The 25,865-nt window shown below is 38.3% G+C and overlaps 11 protein-coding genes and 1 pseudogene across 16 annotated transcripts; 7 read left to right on the plus strand and 5 right to left on the minus strand.

Moving 5' to 3' along the window:
• Positions 1–277: 277 nt before the first annotated feature.
• LOC106380914 (ribonuclease 1-like) lies at positions 278–1,536 on the plus strand. The gene is made up of 4 exons (XM_013820758.3): positions 278–516; positions 592–747; positions 828–1,032; positions 1,112–1,536. Exons 1-4 carry the CDS (start codon positions 415–417, stop codon positions 1,381–1,383), a joined length of 735 nt encoding a protein of 244 aa, XP_013676212.2. The 5' UTR covers positions 278–414; the 3' UTR covers positions 1,384–1,536.
• On the minus strand, positions 990–2,944 carry LOC106369145 (50S ribosomal protein L18-like). 2 transcript variants are annotated; one of them, XM_013809246.3, is made up of 6 exons: positions 2,711–2,944; positions 2,322–2,599; positions 2,147–2,235; positions 1,920–2,072; positions 1,507–1,665; positions 990–1,384 (listed from the first exon to the last, which is right to left on the minus strand). In XM_013809246.3, exons 2-5 carry the CDS (start codon positions 2,431–2,433, stop codon positions 1,513–1,515), a joined length of 507 nt encoding a protein of 168 aa, XP_013664700.1. In that variant the 5' UTR covers positions 2,434–2,599; positions 2,711–2,944; the 3' UTR covers positions 990–1,384; positions 1,507–1,512. The 2 variants fall into 2 exon arrangements, with proteins under 2 accessions (XP_013664700.1, XP_013664701.1); XM_013809247.3 differs by having other exon boundaries at positions 990–1,388.
• On the plus strand, positions 2,886–3,632 carry LOC106380915 (E3 ubiquitin-protein ligase MPSR1-like). The gene has a single exon (XM_048741748.1). It carries the CDS (start codon positions 2,886–2,888, stop codon positions 3,456–3,458), a length of 573 nt encoding a protein of 190 aa, XP_048597705.1. The 3' UTR covers positions 3,459–3,632.
• BNAA09G45730D (protein HOTHEAD) lies at positions 3,623–7,609 on the minus strand. Of its 4 annotated transcripts, XM_048741747.1 has the most exons (4): positions 7,426–7,571; positions 7,269–7,322; positions 6,750–7,167; positions 3,623–6,686 (listed from the first exon to the last, which is right to left on the minus strand). In XM_048741747.1, exon 4 carries the CDS (start codon positions 5,331–5,333, stop codon positions 3,756–3,758), a length of 1,578 nt encoding a protein of 525 aa, XP_048597704.1. In that variant the 5' UTR covers positions 5,334–6,686; positions 6,750–7,167; positions 7,269–7,322; positions 7,426–7,571; the 3' UTR covers positions 3,623–3,755. The 4 variants fall into 4 exon arrangements, with proteins under 4 accessions (XP_048597704.1, XP_048597702.1, XP_048597703.1 ...); XM_048741745.1 differs by lacking the exon at positions 7,269–7,322 and having other exon boundaries at positions 7,426–7,609; XM_048741746.1 differs by having other exon boundaries at positions 7,269–7,553.
• Positions 6,004–7,014, minus strand: LOC106369138. Its single transcript, XM_048740585.1, has 2 exons — positions 6,750–7,014; positions 6,004–6,686 (listed from the first exon to the last, which is right to left on the minus strand). Exons 1-2 carry the CDS (start codon positions 7,012–7,014, stop codon positions 6,004–6,006), a joined length of 948 nt encoding a protein of 315 aa, XP_048596542.1.
• A 1,208-nt stretch (positions 7,610–8,817) lies between the features above and the next one.
• LOC106369137 (RNA-binding KH domain-containing protein RCF3-like) lies at positions 8,818–11,461 on the plus strand. Of its 2 annotated transcripts, XM_013809237.3 has the most exons (7): positions 8,818–9,017; positions 9,335–9,404; positions 9,483–9,982; positions 10,073–10,435; positions 10,501–10,755; positions 10,840–11,037; positions 11,124–11,461. In XM_013809237.3, exons 2-7 carry the CDS (start codon positions 9,377–9,379, stop codon positions 11,157–11,159), a joined length of 1,380 nt encoding a protein of 459 aa, XP_013664691.1. In that variant the 5' UTR covers positions 8,818–9,017; positions 9,335–9,376; the 3' UTR covers positions 11,160–11,461. The 2 variants fall into 2 exon arrangements, with proteins under 2 accessions (XP_013664691.1, XP_013664690.1); XM_013809236.3 differs by having other exon boundaries at positions 9,335–9,982.
• Positions 11,462–12,201: 740 nt separating this feature from the next.
• On the plus strand, positions 12,202–13,518 carry LOC106369135 (casparian strip membrane protein 6-like). The gene is made up of 3 exons (XM_013809234.3): positions 12,202–12,479; positions 12,558–12,681; positions 12,961–13,518. The coding sequence occupies exons 1-3, from the start codon at positions 12,238–12,240 to the stop codon at positions 13,174–13,176; spliced, it is 582 nt and encodes a 193-aa protein (XP_013664688.1). The 5' UTR covers positions 12,202–12,237; the 3' UTR covers positions 13,177–13,518.
• On the minus strand, positions 13,236–14,392 carry LOC106369134 (photosynthetic NDH subunit of lumenal location 2, chloroplastic-like). The gene is made up of 2 exons (XM_013809233.3): positions 13,797–14,392; positions 13,236–13,426 (listed from the first exon to the last, which is right to left on the minus strand). The coding sequence occupies exons 1-2, from the start codon at positions 14,274–14,276 to the stop codon at positions 13,328–13,330; spliced, it is 579 nt and encodes a 192-aa protein (XP_013664687.1). The 5' UTR covers positions 14,277–14,392; the 3' UTR covers positions 13,236–13,327.
• A 591-nt stretch (positions 14,393–14,983) lies between these two features.
• LOC106369132 (mitochondrial uncoupling protein 3) lies at positions 14,984–16,766 on the plus strand. Its single transcript, XM_013809231.3, has 2 exons — positions 14,984–15,459; positions 15,980–16,766. The coding sequence occupies exons 1-2, from the start codon at positions 15,067–15,069 to the stop codon at positions 16,511–16,513; spliced, it is 927 nt and encodes a 308-aa protein (XP_013664685.1). The 5' UTR covers positions 14,984–15,066; the 3' UTR covers positions 16,514–16,766.
• A 2,537-nt stretch (positions 16,767–19,303) lies between these two features.
• LOC106369133 (2-oxoglutarate-dependent dioxygenase DAO-like) lies at positions 19,304–21,135 on the plus strand. Its single transcript, XM_013809232.3, has 3 exons — positions 19,304–19,379; positions 19,923–20,306; positions 20,378–21,135. The coding sequence occupies exons 2-3, from the start codon at positions 19,960–19,962 to the stop codon at positions 20,943–20,945; spliced, it is 915 nt and encodes a 304-aa protein (XP_013664686.1). The 5' UTR covers positions 19,304–19,379; positions 19,923–19,959; the 3' UTR covers positions 20,946–21,135.
• Positions 21,136–21,693: 558 nt separating this feature from the next.
• On the plus strand, positions 21,694–23,511 carry LOC106369131 (2-oxoglutarate-dependent dioxygenase DAO-like). Its single transcript, XM_013809230.3, has 2 exons — positions 21,694–22,664; positions 22,826–23,511. Exons 1-2 carry the CDS (start codon positions 22,273–22,275, stop codon positions 23,397–23,399), a joined length of 966 nt encoding a protein of 321 aa, XP_013664684.3. The 5' UTR covers positions 21,694–22,272; the 3' UTR covers positions 23,400–23,511.
• Positions 23,512–23,657: 146 nt separating this feature from the next.
• LOC106369130 lies at positions 23,658–25,255 on the minus strand (annotated as a pseudogene).
• Between the last annotated feature and the right edge of the window lie 610 nt (positions 25,256–25,865).

Raw genomic sequence — 25,865 nt, forward strand, 5'->3', positions numbered from 1 at the left:
TTTGCGGTTTAGCAAGGACCGGTCTGCTTCCGGTTTAATGTATTGTCTTCTCCGGTATCCTAATCCATTTTCTTCGCACAATGTTATTTTGTGTATACACAACATTTTAAAAGCCCATAAAATTCACGGAAGCCCATCTGAGTGAGCTAAATATGAAAAGAGAGCGTTGTCATTTCACGTGGGATAACTTGCCGGGTGACATACCATCATTAAGGGTGCTATATTCAATGTCTCAACCTTCTTAATATATATAGTCACTATTGCATTATTTTATACCAGATATATTCACTAGTGGAGAAGAGGAGGTAAACGATTAAACTAAAAAAAATAAATTGTTTGACGACTTGTATACAAAAGCAAGCAAGTCCTGTCATAACTTGTCTGGGAAATAAATCCAAGAAAGAGCCATAACTCATGAGAGGAATCATCATCGCAAGCTTCTTCATATTACAGAGTCTTCTGGTGTCTTCATCTCCATCACCACCGGACTTCAACTTCTTCTACTGGGTCACCTACGTATGTTTCCAACTACTCATACATACGTTTTATACATTTTCTTACTGTATATTTATTTATTTATATGGATGGTAGTGGCCAGGAGCAATATGCGATAGTCAGAAAGGATGTTGTCCTCCACCGAAAGGCAACACGGCGTCGGATTTCATGATCCATGGACTCTGGCCTCAGTTCAACAATGGCACTTGGCCTGCGTTTTGCGACCAAACCAATCTCTTCGATATCTCCAAGGTGAAATGTAGATCAAAATGATTGGTACTTTAATAGTAATTAATGAAAGAAGTTAAACCGAGTCCTGAAAAAACTAACAGGTATCAGATCTAGTAAACAAAATGGAGAAGAAGTGGACAGAGTGGGGTGTTTGGGCGTGTCCAAGCAACGAGACTAAGCTATGGGAACACGAGTGGAACAAGCACGGAACTTGTGTTCAATCTGTCTTCGACCAACACTCTTACTTCCTCACCAATCTCAGATTCAGACAAAAACTCAATCTACTTAACATCCTTAAACAAAAAGGTACATCAAAGACTCATAAAAAAAAAGAGTAAATCCATGTAAAAGTTTTGTACACTGATCATTGTTTGTGCTTGTGTAGGAATTAAACCGGATGGTGGTTTATACGGTTTAGATGAGATCAAGAACGCTATCAAGTGTGCCATCGGATATGCACCAGGTATCGAATGCAATGAAGATGTAAAGGGGACAAAGCAGCTATTCCAGATCTACATATGCCTTGATAACTACGCAAAAGAGTTTGTGGAATGCCCTTATGTGCCTGATAAATCATGTGCTTCCAAGATCAAGTTTCCAAAGTTCCCAAAGAAAGATTCTCTCGGTGAGACTCTAAGTGTGATATCTTCTGTTTAAACTACCTAAGTAAACAAGAGAGAGTGAAGAGTGTATTGTGTTTTCAATAAGAGAGTTAATGTAAGAAAGCTTCGCTATAAACTATGATGAGTGTGATGAGTCTTTGATAAGAGAGTTAAGAACCTGCTATTATGGTAAGAAACCGTGTTGCTTTATAGCAATTTCAAAGGCTTGCATTCTTTCCCCTCGAGCATTCCCGTTTCGATCATAGGATGATATCTCGTTGATCTTGAGGTCTATAGAAGCCTTGATGAGCTCCTCTCCAACCCGTTTCGCTGCTTCCTGTAAATACATTAATATGAACATACTCGCCTTGGTTACATAACCCGTACAGACCAAAGACAAAAATGTCACTTCAAACATGAGCAGAAACAAGTTTATCTAGTCCTAGACTAATGTCTTTAATCTAGCTCTGAGACATGTTATCATTATCTCAAACAATAAATCAAAAGCATGAACAGTCCGGCTAAATACTAATAACCTACGCGGCTTAGCTCTATTGAAGTCTCAAGCTTTTTTTTAGTGGATAAACTTACAAGGACGGTACATGGAGGATCGCCACGAATGGACTTCTGCAATGTACTACCGTAGAACAAACACTTTTTGTTAAAGTCGTCCACCAACATAGCATAGAGTTGCTTGTCTGAACAGAACACCGAGAGTCTCGGTTTCGTTTGTGTGCCGTTAAACTATTACAGAACAACAAAAAAAAGAAACTTCAGCCAAGATTCAAACTTTATGAATCAAACTTTAGAAAAGTTACCTTCTTCCTGCTCCTCCGGTTCCTGGTTTTGGGGCTCTCGACTCGAGAATTGTTTCTCGCTTCAATCACTAACGATTTCACGAACACATCTGATCAAAAGAGTCGAAATTTGTGAACCAAACAACGAAGACAGAGGACAATAACATGGAGTAAGAAGAGTTATAGTACTACTTACTTGTTATTCGAACTGGAAAGAGGGGACAAGGTTTGAGACGAGTTCCGAGAATGTCGGAGATTCTGAACTGAACTGAAGAAAGAGAAGTCAAAGCAGCCATGCGAGATACCATTCCAGAAGCATCGAAAGTCGAAAAATTCTCTCAGCGGAATTTAACCGAACACCTTCTGTGCAGCTATGATACTCTTTATGCGGATTTTAAAAATATTTTGCAGCGATTTTATTTTGACCAAACTGGCATTGCGTTGTAGTAAAAATATCTTCCCACATCTTTTGTCCTGTAATGAAAGAAGATAAGGATTCGCAATATTAAATATTAAATATTTAAAAAATGTTTTTAAAAAATTTAAAGACTTTGAACAACAATGGTTTCTAGATTCTTCTCTAACCTTGCGTATATTTCCTTCTTGCCAGCTTCACTGTAAAACATCTCTCTGTCTTCCTTCTCCGATTTGTATCTGTTCTTTTCAGTTTCCTTCTCCTCCGAGAAAGTTAGCTCCTTTCTCTTGTTCTCTCTCGAAAAGATCTCTCCTTTCAACGTTAAGTCGTTTAGTTGTTTGAGTGATGTCTACGGATACGGAGGCGAATTTACTTGCGTTAGCGGCTGTGTTCCGCAGGAGGATCGAAGAAGGTGGATACTTACCGGTGAATTTTTCTTCAGCCGGCGGAGAAGCCGACGAGGACGGAGAAACCACCGATCGTCGCGGTTCGGTGATCCAGAGAGTGGTAGTGATCAGATCGCCTGTCGGACTCGAGGATTTTTTGAACGACGACGGTTCCGGGAAACAGGGGAGATCGCCGGCGTCGAAATCGTCGGTGGAGAGTATGCCACGTGTCGTGATCGGAGGAGATAAGGAGGCTGGAGGAGGAGGAGGGTGTTCGATTTGTCTGGAGGAGTGGTCGGAAGGTGACGTGGCCGCGGAGATGCCGTGCAAGCATGAGTTTCACTCAAAGTGTGTGGAGGAGTGGTTGGGGAGGCACGCCACGTGTCCGCTGTGTAGGTACGAGATGCCTGTTGAGGAAGTGGAAGGAGAGAAGAAAGTTGGGGTTTGGATTGGTCTCTCTGTTAGCACCGGTGGAAGAAGAGACGGAGAAGACGGTGGTGATTCGAACCCTCGAGATGAGACAGAGGCTTAGGTACTGAAGACGATGGTGATTCGAACCCCTCGAGATGAAACAGAGGCTTTAGGTTCAAGGCTTTTGATTTGTGTTTGTGTATATATTTATTCCTTTTTAAGATATTTCCAATCTTGTTACAAAAAAAAAAAGAAAGATATTTCCAATCTTCAGTTAAGAATTCGTTTGCTGAAATTGATTCATTACAAGAACATAGATTCATTACAAGAACATGATTCACTGCACAAACAACACAAAACAGAGATTTCAATGTATAGGGTTGAAGTAACTGCTGTCTGAAAATAAGGGAGAGAGTGACTAGGGTTGTGGCTGTGGACTTCCTTGGGGACTAAGAAAACTCTCATCTCCTTCTTTCTCTGCTTCTCGTTCTTTGAGCATTTTGATTCCTTGATATCTTCCCAACATCAAAACCGTAGCCATAGGGTTTGTCCCTGGCGACTCTTCAAACGTTGAGCCATCCACAACTCTCAACCTCCTCACACCACTAACTCTATAATCCTCATCAACAACAGATCCAACAACGCAACCTCCGTGGTAATGATAATAAGTCCTCACATTGTCCTTGCAAAAGCTCTTAAGCTCCTCATCACCAGCCAAAAGCTTCTCCCGATTCTGCAACCCTAGGTAAAAAGTCACGGTCTCTGACCTAGCAACGTGCTGAAGAAGGAGAACCATCTCTAAGCACGCCTCAAGGTCTTCCTTGCTTCCCAAGTAATTGAATTTCACCGAAGGGTTCTCTCTAGGGTTAGTGCTGTTCAGCTTGAGTCTTCCTCTGGACTTGGGGAACGCGATTTTCGCTGCTATAGAGATCCTTGTTGTGGTGATGTTCGTTGGAAGAACCTCGGATTCGAGTATGTACTTGTAACCTTCTGCTATAGCTGCCACTTGAGGTGGCTCGAGTGTGCGGTTCTGAGAGAATCTATCAACAAGAAGAGAGATCGCTGGATTATCCGACATTCTTCTCCCTACATCTCTGAGGTTGACAACTACAGGGATGTTGAGATCATTCAGATGATCCTCAGGTCCTATTCCACTTAAGAGGAGAATCTGAGGACTACCTAAAGCTCCAGCTGTAAGTATAACCTCGCCTCTACGCTTCTCAACGTGAACTTTATAGCTCTTACTTGAGCTCCCATCACTCTTCATAAACCTAACTCCAACAGCACGTGTATTACTACCATCGAAGATCACACTCTTCACCGTCGCGTTGAGAAGAACAGTGATGTGGTTTGGTCTCCCAAACCCCAAAAGATCCGCAGATGTATGCCTCTTCCCACACTGATCATATATGCTTCCACCAATCTTCGTCCCTTGCGTGTGCTCCAAGTTATACCCATTATAAGGATAAAACCCCGCTTCAAGAAACCCAAACTGCACAACGGATTGCCATTGAGTCAACTCCGGCATGAAGACAACCTTAGACTCAACCCATTTATAAGATTCTTGGACCATATCCTTGTCCCAGCCAGCTTTCTTCACAAACTCTTCGCTAGCTCGGCTGTAGAATCCGCCGTTTATAGCGGAAGATCCACCGAGAACGCGTCCTCTGTAGTTCTCAACTCCATCTCTTGAGGTGAAACTTTGCGCAACGGATGAGTACTCATCTGTTTTCAGCAGTGAGTATCCAAAGTATTTTTTTTCTTCTACTAATGGATCACCAAAGGGAGAGCCACCGCGTTCAATGACAAGAACAGAGAATTTCTCAGAGAGTGTTGCGGCTAAGGAGCATCCTGCAGTTCCACCTCCAACAACGATGTAATCGAATGACTTGCCGGAGACTTCTCTAGGATCAGAGGTCATGTAAGGCATTTGCATTGCTCCATGTGACAAGTTAATGAGCATAGAAATGATGAAGATAAACACAAGAGGAGACATGTTTTAAAGAATTAAAGACAGGAGTTTTTGTCTGAAGCAAAAGGATTATTTGGTTTATAATGGAAGAGGTTGTGAGGCTAAGTGATGATTTTGTGTCTCTTAAGGCAGTAACAGTGTAGACATAATGATCTGAGAAAATGGTCAACAAACATAGATAAGTAAATAAAGTTTGGTGCTAAGGAGAGCGCATGGTTAGAGATCATGATGGTCTCTTTGTTGGAATAATTATGAAATTTTCCTTTCATAATCATATATCCATGCCTTAAAGTCAGTTTCTGGATAATTATGGTTTTTAACTTTTTTTTGCTGTTCCAACTAAAACTCTGAGTGGACAAAGCAACAGCGTTAGTTAGAATTTAACAACATTAGAGGTTTAAAAAGAGTATAAAAAAGAACCGACCACCACCATTGTCAAAGTAATGTATAGTGAACTGTACCAGAAAACGAAATAGACACATTCAAGTCATGTAATTAGAAAATAAATATTGAAAGAACTTAACCGTTAAATGAATCACAAACCGGTTTACTCAATTTAGCTGATTACATGATAGATAACAATCAAAGACCTAAACAAATTTGCTTACACATCTCCCAAAATGAATATTTTACAGTCCTTTAATGATCTTCCAAGATCAGTCTTGTCAAAAGGTTAAACGTTCTCCAGCTACCATTAAGCTGCTTTCTGTTTCCCTCTCGAATGCACAAGCGACACTTGATTTTCCAAGGCAAACGAGTTACTTTTCTTGATTTTTCTTGGAGAATCTTTGCTTGAGTTTCCTCTCAACGAGAGATTCTTCCTTATCCTGTTCTTGTTTATCATCAGCATGGTGTTTCTCGGCGGCACGTTAACAGCACTCTCAACACAGTCACCAACCTGAGCACATCCCCATTGTCTTGTAGACGTCCCATCTTCACAAAGCGGTTTAAGCCTCAGGCCAATATTGTGTGATTTGTTGGAGTGTTCTCCTTCCTGCTTGGTGCATATCGGACAAGGCGGGTCATTACCGTGAGTCTTTGGAGTAGATTGGTCAAGACATTCAGCGTGAAAGACGTGTTGACATGGAAGCACTCCTGTGACAGGCATGTCTCTGTTCCTCATGATGGACCGTGATCCCCAAGGAGACTTCTGCGAGATGTATCTGTTACACAATCCGCATTTAAATGTACTTGAGGCCACCACTCGTTGTGCATCAAGAAGTGGCTCGGGAACATCCGTGGAATCGATGCTGCTTGGTGTCTCGCTGCTCCAGCTGCAGGCATCCGCAGAGTCAGACGTTATTTCTCTAGCGTTATCAGAAGGGTGAAGTATAGGATGAACCGGCTTAGACAGGAAAAATCGCTTAGGAGTTTGATCTGCGAGAAGCAAAACGTCAAGAAAAAAGAAGCTTTGTTAAATAATGAGAATGTGGCGCAAACCTCTTCTTGTTGCAGATTCAAAGTCACTGGGTGTCCAATGAAGAGTCTGTGCAAGGTCGGGACTACGAAGAACGTTAGCGTTTGATGATGTGGAAGATCCATAGAAGCTAACACCATCGGTTAAACCATGGAGATCCCATCTCGATGAAGGTGGAGAGAAACTTGAGTTAGTCCTCCAGTAAGGCTCATGAGGGCCAAAGGAAAAGTCATGACTTGGAGAGTTTGATCTGTCTGACTTCGCAGCCACACAACAGAGCGAACCCATCTGAAGCTCACAACAGCTTAGCTTCTATATATGTCTGAGGACTCTCCAAATCAAAGCTTAAACACCTCTCCAACTACATAAACTATGAGATACGTTTCGCAAAAAACATATATGGATTCGGATATGTTCCTTGTCCTTTAGCTTAACACACCTCTGAAAATCAAATAGCACCAAAAGATTCAAACTTTCAATCGTCAAAAACAAACATTACTCAGAACCAATCCCACTCATCCTATGACTAGCAAAGATCTTACCTTTAGCTTTCAAAAAGACAAAATGTTATTGATCAACGAACCCCACATTGTCTTCTAAACAAGAGATTTCATTGCAGATGCATTATGAATTTCGAAATGACAGCAAAATCCGTTAGAAGATTTGCAGACACGAAGTGAAGTAAAGTAAAGGGCTTACTGTTTCGAAACTCGGAGAGAGACAAATCTGGACTGTTGTCGGAAGAAAATGATCCTGCTTGTCGCCAATTCGATCGAAGAAACCCTAATTTATTGGAAAGGGAGAAGAGGTACTGCTTCTTCTTTACTGTACTCTTTTGTTTTTGTAAGCTTTACCTTTTGCTTTTGTTCTATCTTATTTAAATGATACTGTACTATATTATGAAGAAACTTTTATACAAAGGATATAAATATCAAAATCACTAATTAGTGTAATTCAAAAGTTGAATGCATTTGTTGACAAAGGATAAGCCAGTATTCATTTAATTTGTATGAAAAAATGAATTCACTGAATTTTGTCAAGGAAGATTAATAATACTACCAAGAGACATGCATTGTTAAAATAATCTAACAATGGGTGAGACTCCTAGAATTTTTTATAAATTTTTTAATACCAATGTTAATATTTAAAAATTAACAAGTGTAAAGTCTAACAATGGTTTTTCAAAAAAAATCATTTGAGCTCTATTATTGTGAATTAGGCGTAGTTAGTTTCTCTGAATGTTTTTGAACTACCGCTTTTTGGTTATTTTCAACCGATTATTGAGTTAATGAATAGTATTAGCAATTTTTAACGACGTTGACTATCAAATTTCTACGCATATCTGCCGACTAGTTTCTACAGTATCGATTGGATAATTTAACTATACTAGTTTGCCTTTGTTATCATTATTTATATACAGATAATATACTCTTCTTGTTCTTTATAAAAGTTAGATATGAAAGTCTCAATCTAGCACATGCCAACCAAAGACAAGTTCGTTCAGACTAGTTGGGTAATTTTATTTCAAGATATCTATAATTCACAGCCCCAGCTACACAATAATCCTATGCCACCACCAGACACAAGTTGAATAAGAAAATTACAAGTCAATAATAATGTAGTTTATTTTCTATTCTTTGCATCAATTGTTAGTGTTAATCTATCAAAAGTTTCAACTGTTTATATAAACAACACTATAAAATGCAACATCTTAAACCTAAAAATAAAGATTGCTACATTTTGTCAACATTTATGCAGTCGTTAGCAATTCAAAATATTAGTTCACCAAACTATAATGATGGTTGAACATTACTTTCCAATGCTTGTCGCTGGTGATATTAAAGTCTTGTAAGAAATTCATTTTTATATCCATTTAATCAAATACTAATCAAGTAATCATCACTGACCTTGGAAGTACAAAATAAATTTTTTTTTTATCATATTGGTTTATCAAAGTCTTAATAATTATTTCGTCATAAATAATAGTATAACGAAAATAAATCATTTATTCTAATTTCAGGTAAATGTATTTTATTTATTTAAATGATGGTTAGAGCCCATTATTAATACGTGCCGTCACGTCCCGAAGAACAGTTAAATTACACAGCTAAAAAGCCACCTGTCAAGCTTAACCTACAGATGTTTGTTTACATTTATAAACGTTGGCCCCATTACTTGTTTTCTCTGCTTTCAAACCGAAAATAAAACACACCATAGAAGCAGCAGAAGGCGAAGAGATAAGCGGCTACATTTTTTTCCGGCAAGACGGACGGTTGAATAATTCTTCTCCGGTAAGTATTTGCATGTTTCAAATTTCTAAATATTGGTAAAATCGAGTTCATCATGTAAACTGGTTATTCTTGGTCGGTGATGTGTCACTGATCTTGATCGGTTGGGTCCGTAATGGTTCTCATGAGCTCAATTTTCGTAGAAAACTAGTTTCTGGATATAGATGTGATATAATGTCTATTTGTTTCCTGATTTAGAATAGTTGACCGATGAAGTCAAGCTGTTTATGTCTGAAAATTTCCAAATTAAGAAACTAAAGCTTATTTATCGAGCTGCTGAGATCTGATCATTCATAATTCTATCTTTTGCTTTCATCCAGCTTCCTGTGGCATTGTGGTTTTACTTCCTCGTCACTCTTGAAATGGCTAGTACTCTGAGGAACATCCATGGTAAGAGATCTAACTTCCAATCTGAGTTCCCTGGAAATGGAGGAAGTAAGAGAAGAAATCTTCATGATGATGATACAGATCACAACGTTATCGGCTCTGAAGACACTGTCTATCGTTACTTGTGCCCTGTGAAAAAGACTGGGAGCATTATCGGCAAAGGCGGTGAGATCGCAAAGCAGATAAGGTCAGAGACAAAGTCAAACTTGAGGATCAACGAAGCTTTGCCCGGTTGTGAGGAGCGTGTTGTTACAATATATTCCACTAGTGATGAGTTGAATCATTTTGGAGACGATGGAGAGCTTGTTTGTCCTGCTTTGGATGCTCTTTTCAAAGTTCATGACATGCTTGTAGCGGACAGTAATGACAATGATGATGATGATGATGGTGATGAGGATCTTGTCGGAAAACAAACGGTTACTGTGAGGATGCTTGTGCCGTCAGACCAGATCGGCTGCGTTATCGGGAAAGGCGGGCAAGTCATCCAGAAGCTGCGTACCGAAACCAATGCTCAGATTCGTGTTATTAAAGATAACCTACCTCCCTGTGCTTTGACTTTGAGCCATGATGAGCTTCTTCAGGTGATAGATAGATACACTCTCACAAGTCTTTATATATGACTTCTAACATTAGCTCATGTGTGTGTTGTTGGTTGATTTTTTTTTTTTCAGATAATTGGAGAGCCTCTGGTTGTTAGAGAGGCTCTCTATCAAGTTGCTTCACTGCTTCATGATAATCCGTCGCGGTTTCAGCACTCTCTCCTCTCTTCTCCAAGTACAATGTATCAACCTGGTGGGATGTTGATGTGTGCACCATTAACAGGCTCTCACAGAAACTATACCGCACGGAGAGACTTAGCGGATGCAACTGAGTTTTGTATTTGTTTCATCTGTCCAGCTGAAAATGTTGGAGGTGTTATAGGGAAAGGAGGTGGTTTCATTAATCAGATCAGGCAAGAAACTGGTGCAACCATTAGAGTCAATACCTCGGAAACTGAAGAAGATGATAGCATCATTTTCATTTCATCAAAAGAGGTAACCAAAAGAAATCTCATATAAAGATCTTATTATTTAAATAAACGATTTTTTTGTGTGTGTAGTTCTATGAGGATCAATCACCAACGGTGAATGCAGCCATACGTTTACAAGAGAGATGCAGTGAGAAAGTTGGTAAAGATACAAATGATGCAACAATCTCCACTCGTTTACTTGTGTCGAGCTCCCATATAGGGTGCCTAATTGGAAAAGGTGGTGCTGTTATATCCGAGATGAGGAGTGTAACACGAGCTAATATCCGTATTCTTCAAAAGGAAAATGTACCAAAAATTGCACGTGAAGATGAAGAGATGGTTCAGGTAATTAAACACACATAATTAAAATGTATTATTAGAACCATTTGCTGTATAGACTAAGGTAATATTCTGTTTTGTTGTGGTCAGATTACTGGAAGTCCTGATGTAGCTATGAAAGCTCTTACGCAAGTGGTCTTGCGATTAAGAGCTAACGCTTTTGACATGAATCATGGACTTGTCTTGCTTCCTACATCTTTCCCATATATTCCTCAAGTATCTGAATCTTCAAACAGGTCCAAATACGCAAAGCGTGATGGTTCCAGAGATCAAGACTATAGTAAACTGGTATGTACTGGTAACAATGAAGAAAATGTTAGGTGTCGATCTGTATATCAGGATATTCAACTTAAGTAAATGATGTGTTGTTACAGAGTTCAAATTCCAAGAGAAGAAACCATGTTTCTTAAAGCGAGAAGGCTTATCTTAGAAAGGTAATGGTTTTAGCACAAAAAGAAGAAAGATAATGGTTTATGGTTTTCGAGTATTATTCAAAAGACAACAAGACTGAGAGTGTTCCACAGTTTCAGAACTTATATGTTGATGTAATTTTTTTATTACTTTGTAATAATTAAAAATAAAAAAAGTTTGTCTATGCAATTCACATAAGATATGTAAACATGAGGGTGTCTTTTCATCTTTTCCTTTGCTTATTTTTTTGTTATTTAATTTGGTTATACTATTTGAATTTCAATAGTGGTTTTCATTTCTATTTTTGGTAACTAAGTAAACTATATTACAAACAAACATGGCATGACACAAGGCACTAGCTATAACTGGTCCTACAACATCTGTGTGAGAATGAATTACAGATTACATAGTCGAAACTCCAATCACTGGATTTGGATTCAGTTTACAGATCTCTATGAAGGCTCAATATTTTGACTTTCTTTCATTATGCCTGAGATTTGTGTCAGGATGCTCTGAGTATTTTCTTCCTTTGCTCTTATAACATATAGATTTTCTAAATATTCAACTAAGTTTTTATTCCTTTCTACATACAAAGTTGCAGTCACAACAAAAAGCTTCGATATGAATAAATTAAACATTCAAAAAAAAAAATTATTTCACTAGTTCAAGCTTTCTCTACGAATCGAATATTTTATCAGTTCTTAGATAAACTGCAGTCAAATTAGCAAACACTTCAAAGTAATTTATAGCTTAGATTAATGACTAATTAAGGACATGAGTATAATGCCAAAAAAGAGAACTCGTATTGGTTGTTGTTGGATGTAACAAATCAGAGCAGGTAAAGAGAGGATAGATAATACACAAGATTCCAAATTAATCTTTGCTCATTGTATGTCCTCAGCAAAAACCTAATTTCCCTGTCTTTATATGAATACTACACTTATGCTTCACAATTTTCGTATATTCTTCAATATAATCAACTATTCAAAGTCTTAACCACTTCTTGAACTTATTCACTGTGGACATCCATATAAATTGTGGACAGACCATTTGTGTAACACGCACAGATAACAAAAAATGGATGAAGCAAATCAAACTGAAGTTGGGGAAACATCTACAGCATCTAGAAAAGTTATAACTCTAGAGCCAAAGCTGGTTATAAAGAAAGGAATATCGACTCTTGGATTTGTTTTTCGGTTATTTGCTGTTTTTGGAACTATAGGAAGCGCACTCGCCATGGGAACAACACAAGAATCAGTTGTTTCTTTGACTCAGCTTGTACTCCTTAAAGCTAAATACAGCGACTTACCAACGCTCATGTAAAAAATTCAGTGATCAATTACGCTATAGTTTGGTATATATGTTTCCATAGATAACCATATTGCTATGTTTCATAGGTTTTTTGTGGTTGCAAACGCGGTTGCTGGTGGATATTTGGTTCTTTCACTGCCTGTGAGTATCTTTCATATCATTAGTACTAAAGCTAAAACCTCAAGAATCATCTTGCTCGCCATCGATACGGTAATTTTTAGTTACTCCTCTAAAATTGCACCTATATATATCTAGTCTTTCATGGCTCAAAGTATATAGTTGTATTCCTCTTCTATAACACTACCCCTACTGTTTCATGGCTCCAATAGGACAACATAACGTAAGCATAAACATAACAAATTAACGCGTGACACAAGACGATTAACTTGTATCTCAAGAAAACCTATGTCTTATAGAAATCCATGTATGTAATTTTGTATCTAACAAGCCGATCACTCAAAAAGTTTGTTACTATGTATATATAACAAGGTGATGTTGGCTTTGGTGAGCTGTGGTGCATCTGCAGCGACAGCAACCGTGTATTTAGCTCACGAGGGGAACACAACCGCTAACTGGCCGCCGATTTGCCAGCAATTTGGCGGATTCTGCGAACGCATCTCTGGATCTCTCATCGGTTCTTTCTGCGCAGTGATCTTGCTCATGCTTGTTGTTATCAATTCCGGCATCTCTCTCTCGCGCCACTAAGATATATATATCTAATCCAGCATCACAATCGTGGCGAGATGTGTATCTAATCTACAATATGGTCTTTTAAGCTTATATATATAATGTAAACTTGTAATGCAGTGTAACGTAATGTAATGAGTACAGAGATTTCATGTGAAGATAATAACATTTAGGCAAGAAGTTCCACAACATCGTCTATTGATTTCAATGTCTTCTCGTAGTAGAGATACGACTCATACACCTTTGGCGTCCGTACGTAAAAATCCAACTATTTCATTAAAAACATTTAACAGAATTATCATAAGACATTGATAAGAATATGAAATAGCATATCGTCGTCAAATATGAAATTACAAATACTACAAATACAACTATTCGTGTATGGTTTGATTTACATTAATCTTGTAAATATAATATAACTTTAAGATGAATAATATTATGGTATTTGAATTCCAGATCATTTGAACCGTTTAAAACATTATATACATTTTATAAAATATATACTCAATAGTTATATAATTTTTTTTTTTTGGTAAAATATAGTTAAACAATTTACCTCAATAAAAATATATAGAAACGAAAACACCAATGTTTAAACATTTTTTCTATAAAGCATTAATTACTTAACTTCTACATACCTCACTCATGTTGCTGACTAGCTGATTTGCGGCTTGAACGTAATCATTCCGGCGACTCTCCGGCAAGATATTCATGGCGTTGGTCAGATCCTGAGACAGATAAGCCTGTTTTAGTCTTATGTAGAAGATGACGTACCTCCACGACATATGGTCCAACATCTCCCTCATGTCTCTTAATCCTTCAGCCGTCTGTTTTATACGCGCCGCCGCATCCTCCGGCGATAGCCCTGGCTGAAAATATTTCTCCTTAATGAATGACCTCGTTCCCCATTTCTCCTGTGCTAATGCTGATGACGTGGCGATGGCACCGGCCCCGATGGCCGTCAGTGTAATAAGCGATGTCAGGGTTCTCCGGCGAGTGAAGCTGTCTTGTTGGGATTCTCCTACGGAGCAAATGATGGAGATTAGTGGATTTATACGGCGATGGTCGTTTGACCGGCGGAGATACGGTGGTGGAGTTTTGGTGGTGAAGGAGCTCATCGGATTTTCGTTCTACTCTTTTCCTTTTTAAAAATTTGTTTTTGAGGATATGAAATGGGAGGAGCTGAAAATACTGTCTAGTGGAGCTTCATTTTTGCCACATTGGCATGCATGTTTATCTCTAAGATTTTATATTAAAATATGAAATATACATAAAAATAAGTGACCATGGTTACATGGGAAATATTAGGCATGCACATTTATCGAAGAAACAAACCGAACCAAAAATAAGGTTTAGTTGGGGTTTGGATCCTATAAAATCATATGAGTGGGTCATATATTTTTAGAACTGAAAAATCAGAACTGAACCGTTTATAAATTTATAATTAGTAGCTACATTCAGTTTTAAAAAATTAAATAACTAAAAATATTATTTATAAGTCAAAATATTAAAAATTTGAATTATTAGAATATTTTTATCCAAAATATTTAAAATTATTTAAATTTTTATCTGAAAAAAAAATTGATACTTAATCCAATTTTTTTTGAATTTTTGACTTTTTAACTAGAAAGAAATTGGAACCAAATGAAATATGAAGTTATTTTGGATATAAGTTGGTTTTTAATTTTGTTACCGGAATCAAATCGAAAATAAAAATAACTGAACCAGAACCGAATTTTTATAAATTTTAAATTTTTTAACAGATCCTAAACTTTTATAACCAAAGAACCGAATGTCATGGGTAGAAAATAACCAAAACGATGTCGTTTCACAAACAATAGAGTAGAGCGAAATCAGTTTTGGGTTGTTAAACTTTTCGACTTCGTAACCTACCCGCCGGTGAGAAAAATGGAGCGGCGCCGAGTAACCGGAGAAGCACCAACCCAAAAGAGGATCCTGCTCGCATCACTATCGGCGATGGTCGCGGAGTCAGTTACGTTTCCGATTGATCTCACAAAGACCAGAATGCAGCTCCATGGTTATGCTCCCGGATCCGCTTCGGCTGCTCACCGGGTTGGCGCCATCGGAGTGGTGTCTGAGATCATGAGGCAGGAAGGGATGATGGGTTTCTACAAAGGTCTCTCTCCGGCGATTATAAGACACCTCTTCTACACGCCGATCAGAATCATCGGGTACGAGAATCTGAAAGGGCTCATTGTCAGATCCGATGCTAACAACGGCGAGTCTCTTCCTTTGGCCACAAAGGCTCTCCTCGGAGGGTTATCTGGTGTAATGGCTCAGGTAAAGAATCCTTGCTTCTTAGTTCTTACAGTGGCGTAAAGATGAGATCTTTAAGTTTGTTAATATCATTTTGCTTGCTTCTTAGTATTAAGATGGCATAAAAGTTTAGATCTTTACGGTTGTTTATATCATTTTACTTGCTTCTTAGTTCAACGATGGCATAAAGCTGAGATCTTTAGTATTGTTTATATCATTTTGCCTCTTCTTAGTTCTTACAATGGCATAAAGATGAGATCTTTAAGTTTGTTTATATCATTTTTGCTTGCTTCTTAGTTCAACGATGGCATAAAGCTGAGATCTTTAGTGTTGTTTATATCATTTTGCCTCTTCTTAGTTCTTACAATGGCATAAAGATGAGATCTTTAAGTTTGTTTATATCATTTTGCTTCTTGTTTGTTCTACGATGGCATAAAGATGAGATCTTTACGTTTGTTTATATCTTTCGGATTGAGCTTTGAGTGTTATCTATTCTACACCAAACTAAGATGCTTCCTGTGTTGTGTTCTTGTTAGTAATCCAGGTAGTGGCTAGCCCAGCTGATTTGGTGAAAGTGAGAATGCAAGCAGATGGTAGACTGGTGAGCCAAGGTCTGAAACCGAGGTACTCTGGACCTGTGGAAGCTTTCACTAGAATTCTACAAGCAGAAGGAGTGAAAGGGTTATGGAAAGGTGTTGTTCCAAACATACAGAGAGCGTTTTTGGTGAATATGGGTGAGCTAGCTTGCTACGATCACGCCAAACACTTTGTCATCGATAAAAATATCTCGGGCGGGGATAACATTTACGCGCACACTCTTGCGTCTATCATGTCGGGTCTTGCTTCGACGACTCTGAGTTGTCCTGCAGATGTGGTGAAGACGAGGATGATGAATCAGGGTGAGAAAGGTGTGTACAGGAGCTCGTATGACTGTTTGGTGAAGACGGTTAGGTTTGAAGGAGTAAGAGCTTTGTGGAAAGGCTTTTTGCCGACATGGGGGAGGCTTGGACCATGGCAGTTTGTGTTTTGGGTCTCTTATGAGAAGTTTAGACAGCTTGCTGGTCTCTCTTCCTTCTAGTAAAAGCTAATTTGAGGCTTTGGGGTTCTGAAACATCTTTGAAAAGTAACATCTTACTCTTAGTTTCCCATTAGGGTAAGATTCAATACCAGTTTGGTTTCAAGTCTAGTTTTAAATAAATTGGTTGATTTCCTTGGGGTTTCATATCAGTTTTCATCTTTTCCTAACTAAATTGGTTATGAAGTGAAATTGTGAAAAGATATGTAAAAATTCAAGTATTTTTTCTATTAAAATTTGCATATATATAGTGTCATGAATGTTGGTTGGTGTATATCAACTGAGATGAAATATCATTATATTTATGATTTTTTCATATATTTAGTGCATGAATGTTGGTATATATTTTGTTGGAACTATTTTTATGAGTTTATCGAGCTAAGTAAAAATTAAGTACGTGTGAGTAGAATTTTATAAGTTTATCGAGTTGGATAAAAATCTAATTTAATATGAAGCAAATGTTATATTTTATATGAAAAAACCACCACATTTTAGAATTCTATGGGCTGAGTTAAATGTTGAAATTGTTTATAGACAATTAAAAAAAGTCTTAGTGAGTTGATGACTAAATAAAATCCATTTGGTGAAAAATGACATAACTAAGTAAACGTACTGACAAAAAAAGTCTAGCCGTAAAAAAAACTAACTCTTCTCTCTCCCTTCGACAAAACCAAACCCTAATTGCAGCGTTTACCCCCGGCGGCCGGTGTCCTCTCCCGGCGTCGGAGGCTCCTCTCAATCCTTTCCGTCTCGTTTTCTCTTTGCTCTTTCGGTGGTGGCCCCTATTCCCGACGATATGCTTGCTGACTCTGGTTTCAATGGAGGTTCTTGGCTTTCCTCTGTCCGCGGCGGAGATGAAGACGAGAAGACTGAAGGTGGATCTGGAGCAGTGGCGAGTCGTGTGAAGGGGGAAACCTATGGAAGGGTCGGCTTTTAGGGTTTTGAGGATGGAGCGTGACGAGCCGTTTTCCCCTTTTGGTCTCGTTGGCTCTATTCTTCGGGATGGAGGCGCGTGGTGTCGTTTCTCGACTCTCAGCTTGCAGATCTGAAAGCTGTGGCAGGAAGGATGGCCTGATTCTCAGATCCGTGAGGAGAGGGGCGCGTGCAGAGGCGTCAGGAGCTTACTCAGCGTGTGTGCAGCTCAACGCCTTTTCTCGCCATGTGAACTTTGGGAGTAACAGTCCGGAGGCGTACCGGAACTCGTAAGGCGGTCGTGTGGTCGCCGGACCGACTCTTGTGCTGCGTGTAGCTGATCTTCCGATAACCGTTAAGGATCGTCTATGGTCCTCTTGGAGATTAGAAGAGAGGCGCTTCACATTAGAGAAACGAGGCTTCGACATCGACGTGACGGCTCCCTGTAGAGTAAGCTGCTCCTCTGGTTCTCGGAGGCGGAGTGTGGTGAGACTCAGAGCTCCTCCACCTGGTCAGTGGGAGAGTAATAAGGCTTAGAATACACACTTAGGAGCAATGCATTCGCAGTACCGTTTTGAATGTCAGATCCGGTAGCCTTGCTCCTTCTACTTTGCAGGGACCCAGCTTGACCGTAGATGGTGCCAAAGTCTCAACCTGACCTTCAATGATGCAAAGCTTTGCTCCTTCTCTACCGGTAGAGCCTAAGTGGAATACGCACCCGAAGGGTGTTGGAAGCAGCCGGTCTTGATAATCACTCAAATCTTTTTGGTGCTGGTTGCTTCGGTTTAGTAATTGAAATTCCCATTTTAGGAATATCGTCGGTTAAGGACTAGCTTTGTTATCTGGTTTTTAGTGGTAGAATTAGGTGGTTTAAGAGACGGTTCATTCCGAGTCGTGGAATGAATTCGGCTCGTCGTGGTGAAAAATGCATCGACGTTTTGATTCGGGTAGCGTAGGATCCTTCTAAGTGTTCCTGGGTGGTACTAGATCCGTCGATGTATGTGGGGTTTAAAATCTTTCGAGGTTGAAAATCTTGTAATCACTTATTTGGATAATGAAAGTTGTTGTTGAGCCAAAAAAAAAAAAAAAAAGTAAACGTACTGACTAAACTACTTAAATGACTAAGCTAAGCAACTTAGGTTCCGATTCGGATTTAAATTTGTTGGCTTTGAAAGTTTTAACTTAATTCTAAAATCTTTAAAGTTTGTTTTTCACCAATCACACTTTAAGTTTTCTGAAGTCCTAAAACTTTCCTAAAAAATTTCAAAGCCAAAATAACTAACTTTACTCTTAATATGATTTGTTTTTTCTTTCAAAGCCACAGATTTAGGCTCTTAACAATTTCCAAAGCCATTTTAATTTTTTAAAAGCCAAAAGTTTTAATAGTCAACCTAAAATTAAAGCTCAACAATAAAAGTTTTGAAAGTAAAAAACACTCGGATCTTTAGAGCATGACCAATGGGTAGTATCTTGGAAAGAAGTATCTGATTGTTTTAATATGATTAGTTGTAACATAATTGAATTATTAATTAAACTTAAATCATAAAGATGAAACATATCAATTATAAAGCTACACATGTAAAGAAGTATCTCCTATTCTTTTGTTGAAGTTTGCCTGCACTATCTTTTCATCCTTCTCTCTCCACTCTTTTTAGCTTTTTCAATGTAATTGATAGTTAGAAACTCTCTTTGATACCACCAATAAGGTTGTCCTTAGTGACACTTATTGCCTTTGGTGACAAATGGCCAAACTAAATTACACTTGGTGATTAATTAAGATGACTTAGTAACAAATGACTAAAACTTAGTATAATGACAAATGTCCAAATTACTTTATGATTAATCTCTTGTATAAATAGATATCTAACCTCTCAATTAAACTAACTCATTTATTGATAACAATCTTAAAGATTAACTTTCACATACAAAGTTCCAGCAACACTTTAAAATTTTCAAAGTAAGTCTCAAGAGTAGTGTGGTTGTTAAGTTTGCAAATTCTGTTTTGAATGATGCAAAACAGTATGTCAGTCTAGGTTTTATCTTGGAACTCAATAATCATATGCATAAACATCTCACTTATGAACGATAACAAAGTGATTATATCACGATTCAATATATTCGTTTATTTTTACGTCGATTTTCAAACATTTTACCAATTTATATTATTGCAACCATCATATTTTGCTTTGTAATTTTTAATATGGATTCTCGTGTCCTAACATATTTGTAATTAATAATATTTTTTGTTATCATCAGTCACAATTTTTTGTCATTAGTAAAGTTTTTTTTGTCATTACTCATGTTTTTTATCACTGGTAACGTTTTTTTATCATTACTCACGTTTTTTTGTCATCTGTAACGTTTTCTATCATTGGTAATGTTTTTTTATCATTACTTACCTCCTTTTGTCATTAGTAACATTTTTTTATCATTAGTAACATTTTTTATCACTACTCACAATTTTTTTTGTATAACATTTGACTTTGGTTGTGTTGAGTAGACACAGACCTCTCTTCCCAAACTCTCCTTTGAAAATAATGTCCAACACCGGTGTAGTTTTCCCGACGATAGACTTGGGAGAGGTTTCCGATGAGATCTTGAATCAGAAACTCCGTGAAGCCGGCGAGAGATTGGGATGCTTCAGAGTGATTAACCATGGAGTTTCTTTGTCTCTCATGTCTGAGATGAAGAAGACCGTTATGGATCTCTTTGAACGTCCCTACGAGGTGAAAGTACGTAACACTGATGTGCTACCAGGGAGTGGTTACAGATTTCGTCCAAGCGAAACCAATCCTAATTATGAAGCATTAGGTCTCCTCGACCTGGCTTCTCCTCAAGCTCTCAATACTTTCTGTGACCAGCTCGATGCTTCTGCTGAACAAAGGTTTTTGTCTTTTTTTCTTGTTTGGTCTCAAAATGGTATGGAACATTGATTTATGTCTTGATAATATTCAGGGAGATTATGCTGAAGTATGCAGAAGCTATTCATGGGCTTGCAAAAGATTTATCAAGGAGACTAGCAGAGAGTTACGGGTTGGCTGATACTACCAACTTCTTCAAATCTTGGCCAATCCAGTTTAGTATCAACAAGTATCATTTCAAACCCGAAACAGTCGGGAAAGTTGGTGTGCAGGCACACACAGATTTTGGGTTCTTGACGATACTTCAAGATGATGAAAACGTTGGTGGATTTGAAGCCATGGACCCTTCTTCAGGAACGTTCTTTCCCTTAAGCCCGTTGACAAACTCGCTTGCTATCAACCTTGGGGACATGGCGACAATATGGAGCAATGGAAGGTTGGGCAGCGTGAAGCATAGGGTGCGATGCGAAGCTAAAACCAGGTTTTCTATCGTCTCCTTCCTGTTGGGACCAGTGGATACAGATTTGGAAGCTCCAAGTGAGTTTGTGGATGCTGAACATCCGCGGTTATACAAGCCTATAAGTAATAAAGGGATACGAAGTCTCAGAGTGACAACGAACTTGATTGATGGAGAAGCTCTCAAACATATATCCTATGAATGAATGAACATGATGATGTAATGACATAAAAAGACTATTGTACTTTTTATTTGGTGTTCTTAAGATAGAGAAGTAAAGATGTAACTCTGTCTTATGGTATGTGAAAATTATGGATTTTCGCAATATATATAAATAAAAGACTTTTGTACTTAGTTTATGCAAACATTCTCACTGGTTCTAATTTTAATAGAAGCTAAAATCATGAGGATCTTGAACTAGTTTGATTCCACAAATTCTATACTCACAGTGTCTTACAAAGGGACGATGTTTCCTGTATTAGTTCCAGTCTTACCTTTGCAGCCATAAACAGGAGGGACATGGAATCACAGCTCCATTCCAAGCCCTGCTGCACAGTATATGGAGGGAGAGAAATGCAAGAAGACATGAGGAGCAACCAAGAGATGAGAAGTTCTTGGTTACTTGGGTGGATAAAACGATTAGGCTGAAGTTGCTGTCAGTCAAGGGAATGGGTAAACAACACTTTGAAGAGGGATTGGCTGCTTGGTTTGGAGCGAGAATACTTGGAAGTTCTTGAGAGAAGATTAGGATAATTTTCATTTTATGAGTATGTAATTAAACAAAAAAATGAAGCACTTGATGTAAAACAGTTTTGATTGAATAAATTTTACATTCATTCAAAAAAAAAGAAATAAATTGGTTAGTTTCCTTGAATTTTCATATCAGTTTTCACTTTTTCTTAACTAAATTGTTATGAAGTGAAAATGTAATAAGATATAGATAACATTTCAAGACTTTTGAACTATATATAGTCTAGCAGTTACATCTTATGCATCATACTAGTTCTATATAACATTATACTGTTTCTTTATCATCCCTTCTACCAATCAAATTCTAGTGCATGAATGTTGGTATACATATTTAACAGAAATGAAATATTATTAATTTACGATTTTTGCATATATTTAGTGTATGAATGTTGGTGTATTGAATTTGTTTAAGTTGATGACAAAAAAAAAAGAGTGTTGGTGTATATCTAACTGAAATGGAATATAATTAGATTTGTGATTTATTCATATATTTAGTGCATGAATGTTGGTGTATATCTAACTAAAATGGAATATCACTAAATTTGTGATTTTTGCATAGATTTAGTGTATAAATGTTGGCGTATATCTAACCGAAATAAATATTATTAAATTTGTAAATTTTTCATATATTTAGTGCTTAGTGTATCCATTACAGTTGACCAAAAAAGAGTAACGTTATTTTATCATTAGACACGTTTTATCATTAATCAATTTTAGGATGAGAAGTTTCGTACGTTTTCTTCTGATTCTTGAACTTCTTTATATAACATTATAATCTGGTTATGTTGAGTAGACAAAGGCCTCTCTTCTCAAACTCAACATTGAAGATAATGTCGGCCACGAGTGTATTTTTTCCGACAATAGACTTGGGACAGGTTTCTGATGAGATGTTGAATCAGAAACTCCGTGAAGCCAGCGAGAGATGGGGATGCTACAGGGTGATTAACCATGGAGTTTCTTTGTCTCTCATGTCTGACATGAAGAAGACCATTATGGATCTCTTTGAGCGTCCATACGAGGTGAAAGTGCGTAACACTGATGTGCAACAATGGAGTGGTTACACGGCTCAAAGCGAAATCAATCCTTATAATGAAGCATTGGGTCTCTATGACACGGCTTCTCCTCAAGCTGTCAACACTTTTTGTGATCAACTCGAGGCTTCTCAGGAACAAAGGTTAATTTCTCTTTTCTTGTTATTTTGGTTGGCCTCAAAAGGGTACGGAACATTGAGTTACCTCGGCTACATCTTCCTTGAGGATTAGTCTGTCTTTCCATAGGTCCAAAATACCCCAGATTAATAAAAAAAACATTGAGTTGTGTGTTAATATTTTGTAGGGACATTATGGTGAAGTATGCTGAAGCTATTCGTGGGCTTGCAAAAGATTTATCAAGGAGACTAGCAGAGAGTTATGGTTTGGCTGATACTACCAACTTCTTCAAATCTTGGCCAAGCGAGTTTCGTATACACAAGTACCATTTCAAAGCCGAGGCAGTTGGGAAACCTTCTGGTGTGAATTTACACACAGATTGGGGGTTCTTGACGATACTCCAAGATGATGAAAACGTTGGTGGACTTGAAGCCATGGACCCTTCTTCTGAAACGTTCTTTCCCTTACCCCCGTTAGCAAACTCGCTTGCTATCAACCTAGGGGACATGGCTACAATATGGAGCAATGGAAGGTTATGCAATGTGAAGCATAGAGTGCAATGCAACGAAGCTAAAACAAGGTTTTCTATCGCTTCCTTCTTGTTGGGACCAATGGATACAGATTTGGAAGCTCCAAGCGAGTTTGTGGATGCTGAACATCCGCGACTATACAAGGCTATTAGTCACAAAAGGTATCGAAGTCTTAGAATGGCAACGAATTTGCATGATGGAGAAGCTCTCAAGCTTATATCCTATGAATGAATGAATATGATGTAATGACATAAAAAGACATTTGTACTTTTTGTTTGGTGTCCCTAAGATAGAGAAGTAAAGATGTAGGTATGTGAAACTATGGATCTTCAATACATAAATATTTTTTTACATTAACATCTTTGTGGCTGTATTGTGAACAAACACGAATTAACCTTAAAGAAAGCAAAAAAAACTTTTAAAAAAGCTAAACGAATTGAGGCAAATACCCATTACGGTAAACAACAAATGTGGCCAGACACTTCAAAATTAACAGGATGCAACACTTCTCTTTGAGTTTATTCAAACATTCTCACTTGCTCTAGTTTCCACAGAAGTTAAAACTCATGAGGTATCTTGAACTAGCTTGATTCCCAAGATTCTATCCTCACAATGTCTTACAAAAGGGACCATGTTTCCTGTGTTGGTTCCGGTCTTACCATTGCAGCCATAAACAGGAGGGACATGGAAACACGGCTCCATCGAAATGGCACGACCACAAGGTGGATCAGGAACTGTGTGGTTTACTGGTTCGTAGAGTATCCATGACTTTAACCCGCCCATACCTTGAGCCACGTATCCGAACGTAGACGAAGCGCTGATCATAACTTCATCAGTCATACTCAAGAGAATCATCTCAGCAAGGGTCTTTTTGTTGTGCAACTTCTTGTCACTCTGCTGATACGCTTCTTGACTTGGCTGGTGAACTACAACTACATCTCCTGTCGAAGTCGGATGTTCCCAATACATACTCTTAAGACTCTCCGAGTATCCAGAAGTCAGAGAAGTGACTAGGACAGCTTTGAGTTTAGAGGGTTTCTCTGTGGTGGTGACTTTCTCATGAGTGTCTACTTCTGGTAACAGTTTCTCTCTTTGCGTACAGGCTACAATCTGATCCATCACATGCTTGATGGGAGGAGGACTTGTTATTTTTTCGAAAACTCTTACTTGGATCCCAAGTCTCTCGTCTGCTCTTGACAAGTAAGCAATGTAAGACCTTGTAACCATGCCCCAGACTTGGTTTGTAGGGTGGAGAAGATACCTACTCAAATGGTGGAAGACAGTATCTTTCTCTGGGAACAGCTTGATGAGTTTGGTCTGAAAGCTAGGGATCAACCATAGAGATGGAACAAAGTATTGATTTGACTTAGCGACCAGCCAAGGCACTTTCCCTATGATCATTTGGTTATCTTCACAGAAGAACATCTGATCATGATCACCATAATCATGGAAAAGATAAAGATAAAGTTGGGATGGGACTGTAGTTTAGTTAATGCAATGATTCTTCAACATTGTTCCATAACAACGCGAGTACTCACGGTTGAAGCTATCAAGCTGATCCATCAACGGAGAATCAAGAGGAAGAAACCAAGAAGTCCCAGGGAAAGGCTCGCAGAAGAGGTCGCTTGTATCACTCCTCTGGTCAACAAGCATGATTCTCTCTGTCAAGAGAGCATATAGGAACACAGAAACCATAGAGATCATCCTGTTTCCTAACCCTAACCCTGACAACGGCGACACACACAACACATACCGGCATTCATCACCAGAGTTGCTTACATGATTGTGACCAAGCTTCTCTGTAGCGCTCTTGTAAGCTTCTGTGCCTGGACCGCAACGCTTGTGGAGCATCTCGTAGCGTCTTAGCTTAGAGATGAGATGTTGAGAAGGCTTGTAAGGTGAAGTCTTGCGATACAAGTAAGACTGATACCTACTCAAGCAAGTTCTGCTATGAAAACGGACTTGTGGAGGTTGAAGATGTTAGAGGATTCTTGTAGTATCACCAAGCAAAGTAGTAGTAAGCAAGTGGTTATTCCTATCGTGAGCTTCATCATCCCAGAGATTATAAACGGCATAGTTCTCTTCATTATTTCTATTTTGTTGCATGTATATATATATTAAATATTGATCCTGGTTTCGGGAAACGTGATCTAAAAGGTATGCTTAAATCATTAACCTGGCTCTGATACCATGACAAGTTTATGAATGAATGAATATTAACTTGTATCTTGTCCATTAACATTGGCCTTAGCCGAGTATTTATACAAACCTCATGATCTCTCCTAAACCTAATTGGAATAAATGGAAAGAACTAGAATAGGAAATATAGATATACAAATCTATGTAATATCTATCGTAATAACTACTAAACTAGTAAGAAGGCCTGTTTATAACTATTGTAATCACTGTCATGTTAAATTTAGCAGTTGGCCTGTCACGTTTTTGGATTGTTTTTGATAAGTTTCTTGGGCTTCCAACTTAAAACCAATTGGCAATTAGTGGATTGGCCCAAGTCCCTTATATATTACTCAAGTCCCTTTCATATATTCGATGTGGGATCTTCTCTCCAATACCCTCCCTCGAGATAATGGTGCGTATAACCATTAATCTCGCAGAATCCATCATACCCCCTCCGAAATCATGCTTTATTTTCTAGCGATCTCGGCGGAACTGAACCTTCTATGGGCCATCAGCTAA

The sequence above is a fragment of the Brassica napus genome, chromosome A9, assembly GCF_020379485.1.
Source record: "Brassica napus cultivar Da-Ae chromosome A9, Da-Ae, whole genome shotgun sequence".
NCBI lineage: Eukaryota > Viridiplantae > Streptophyta > Magnoliopsida > Brassicales > Brassicaceae > Brassica > Brassica napus.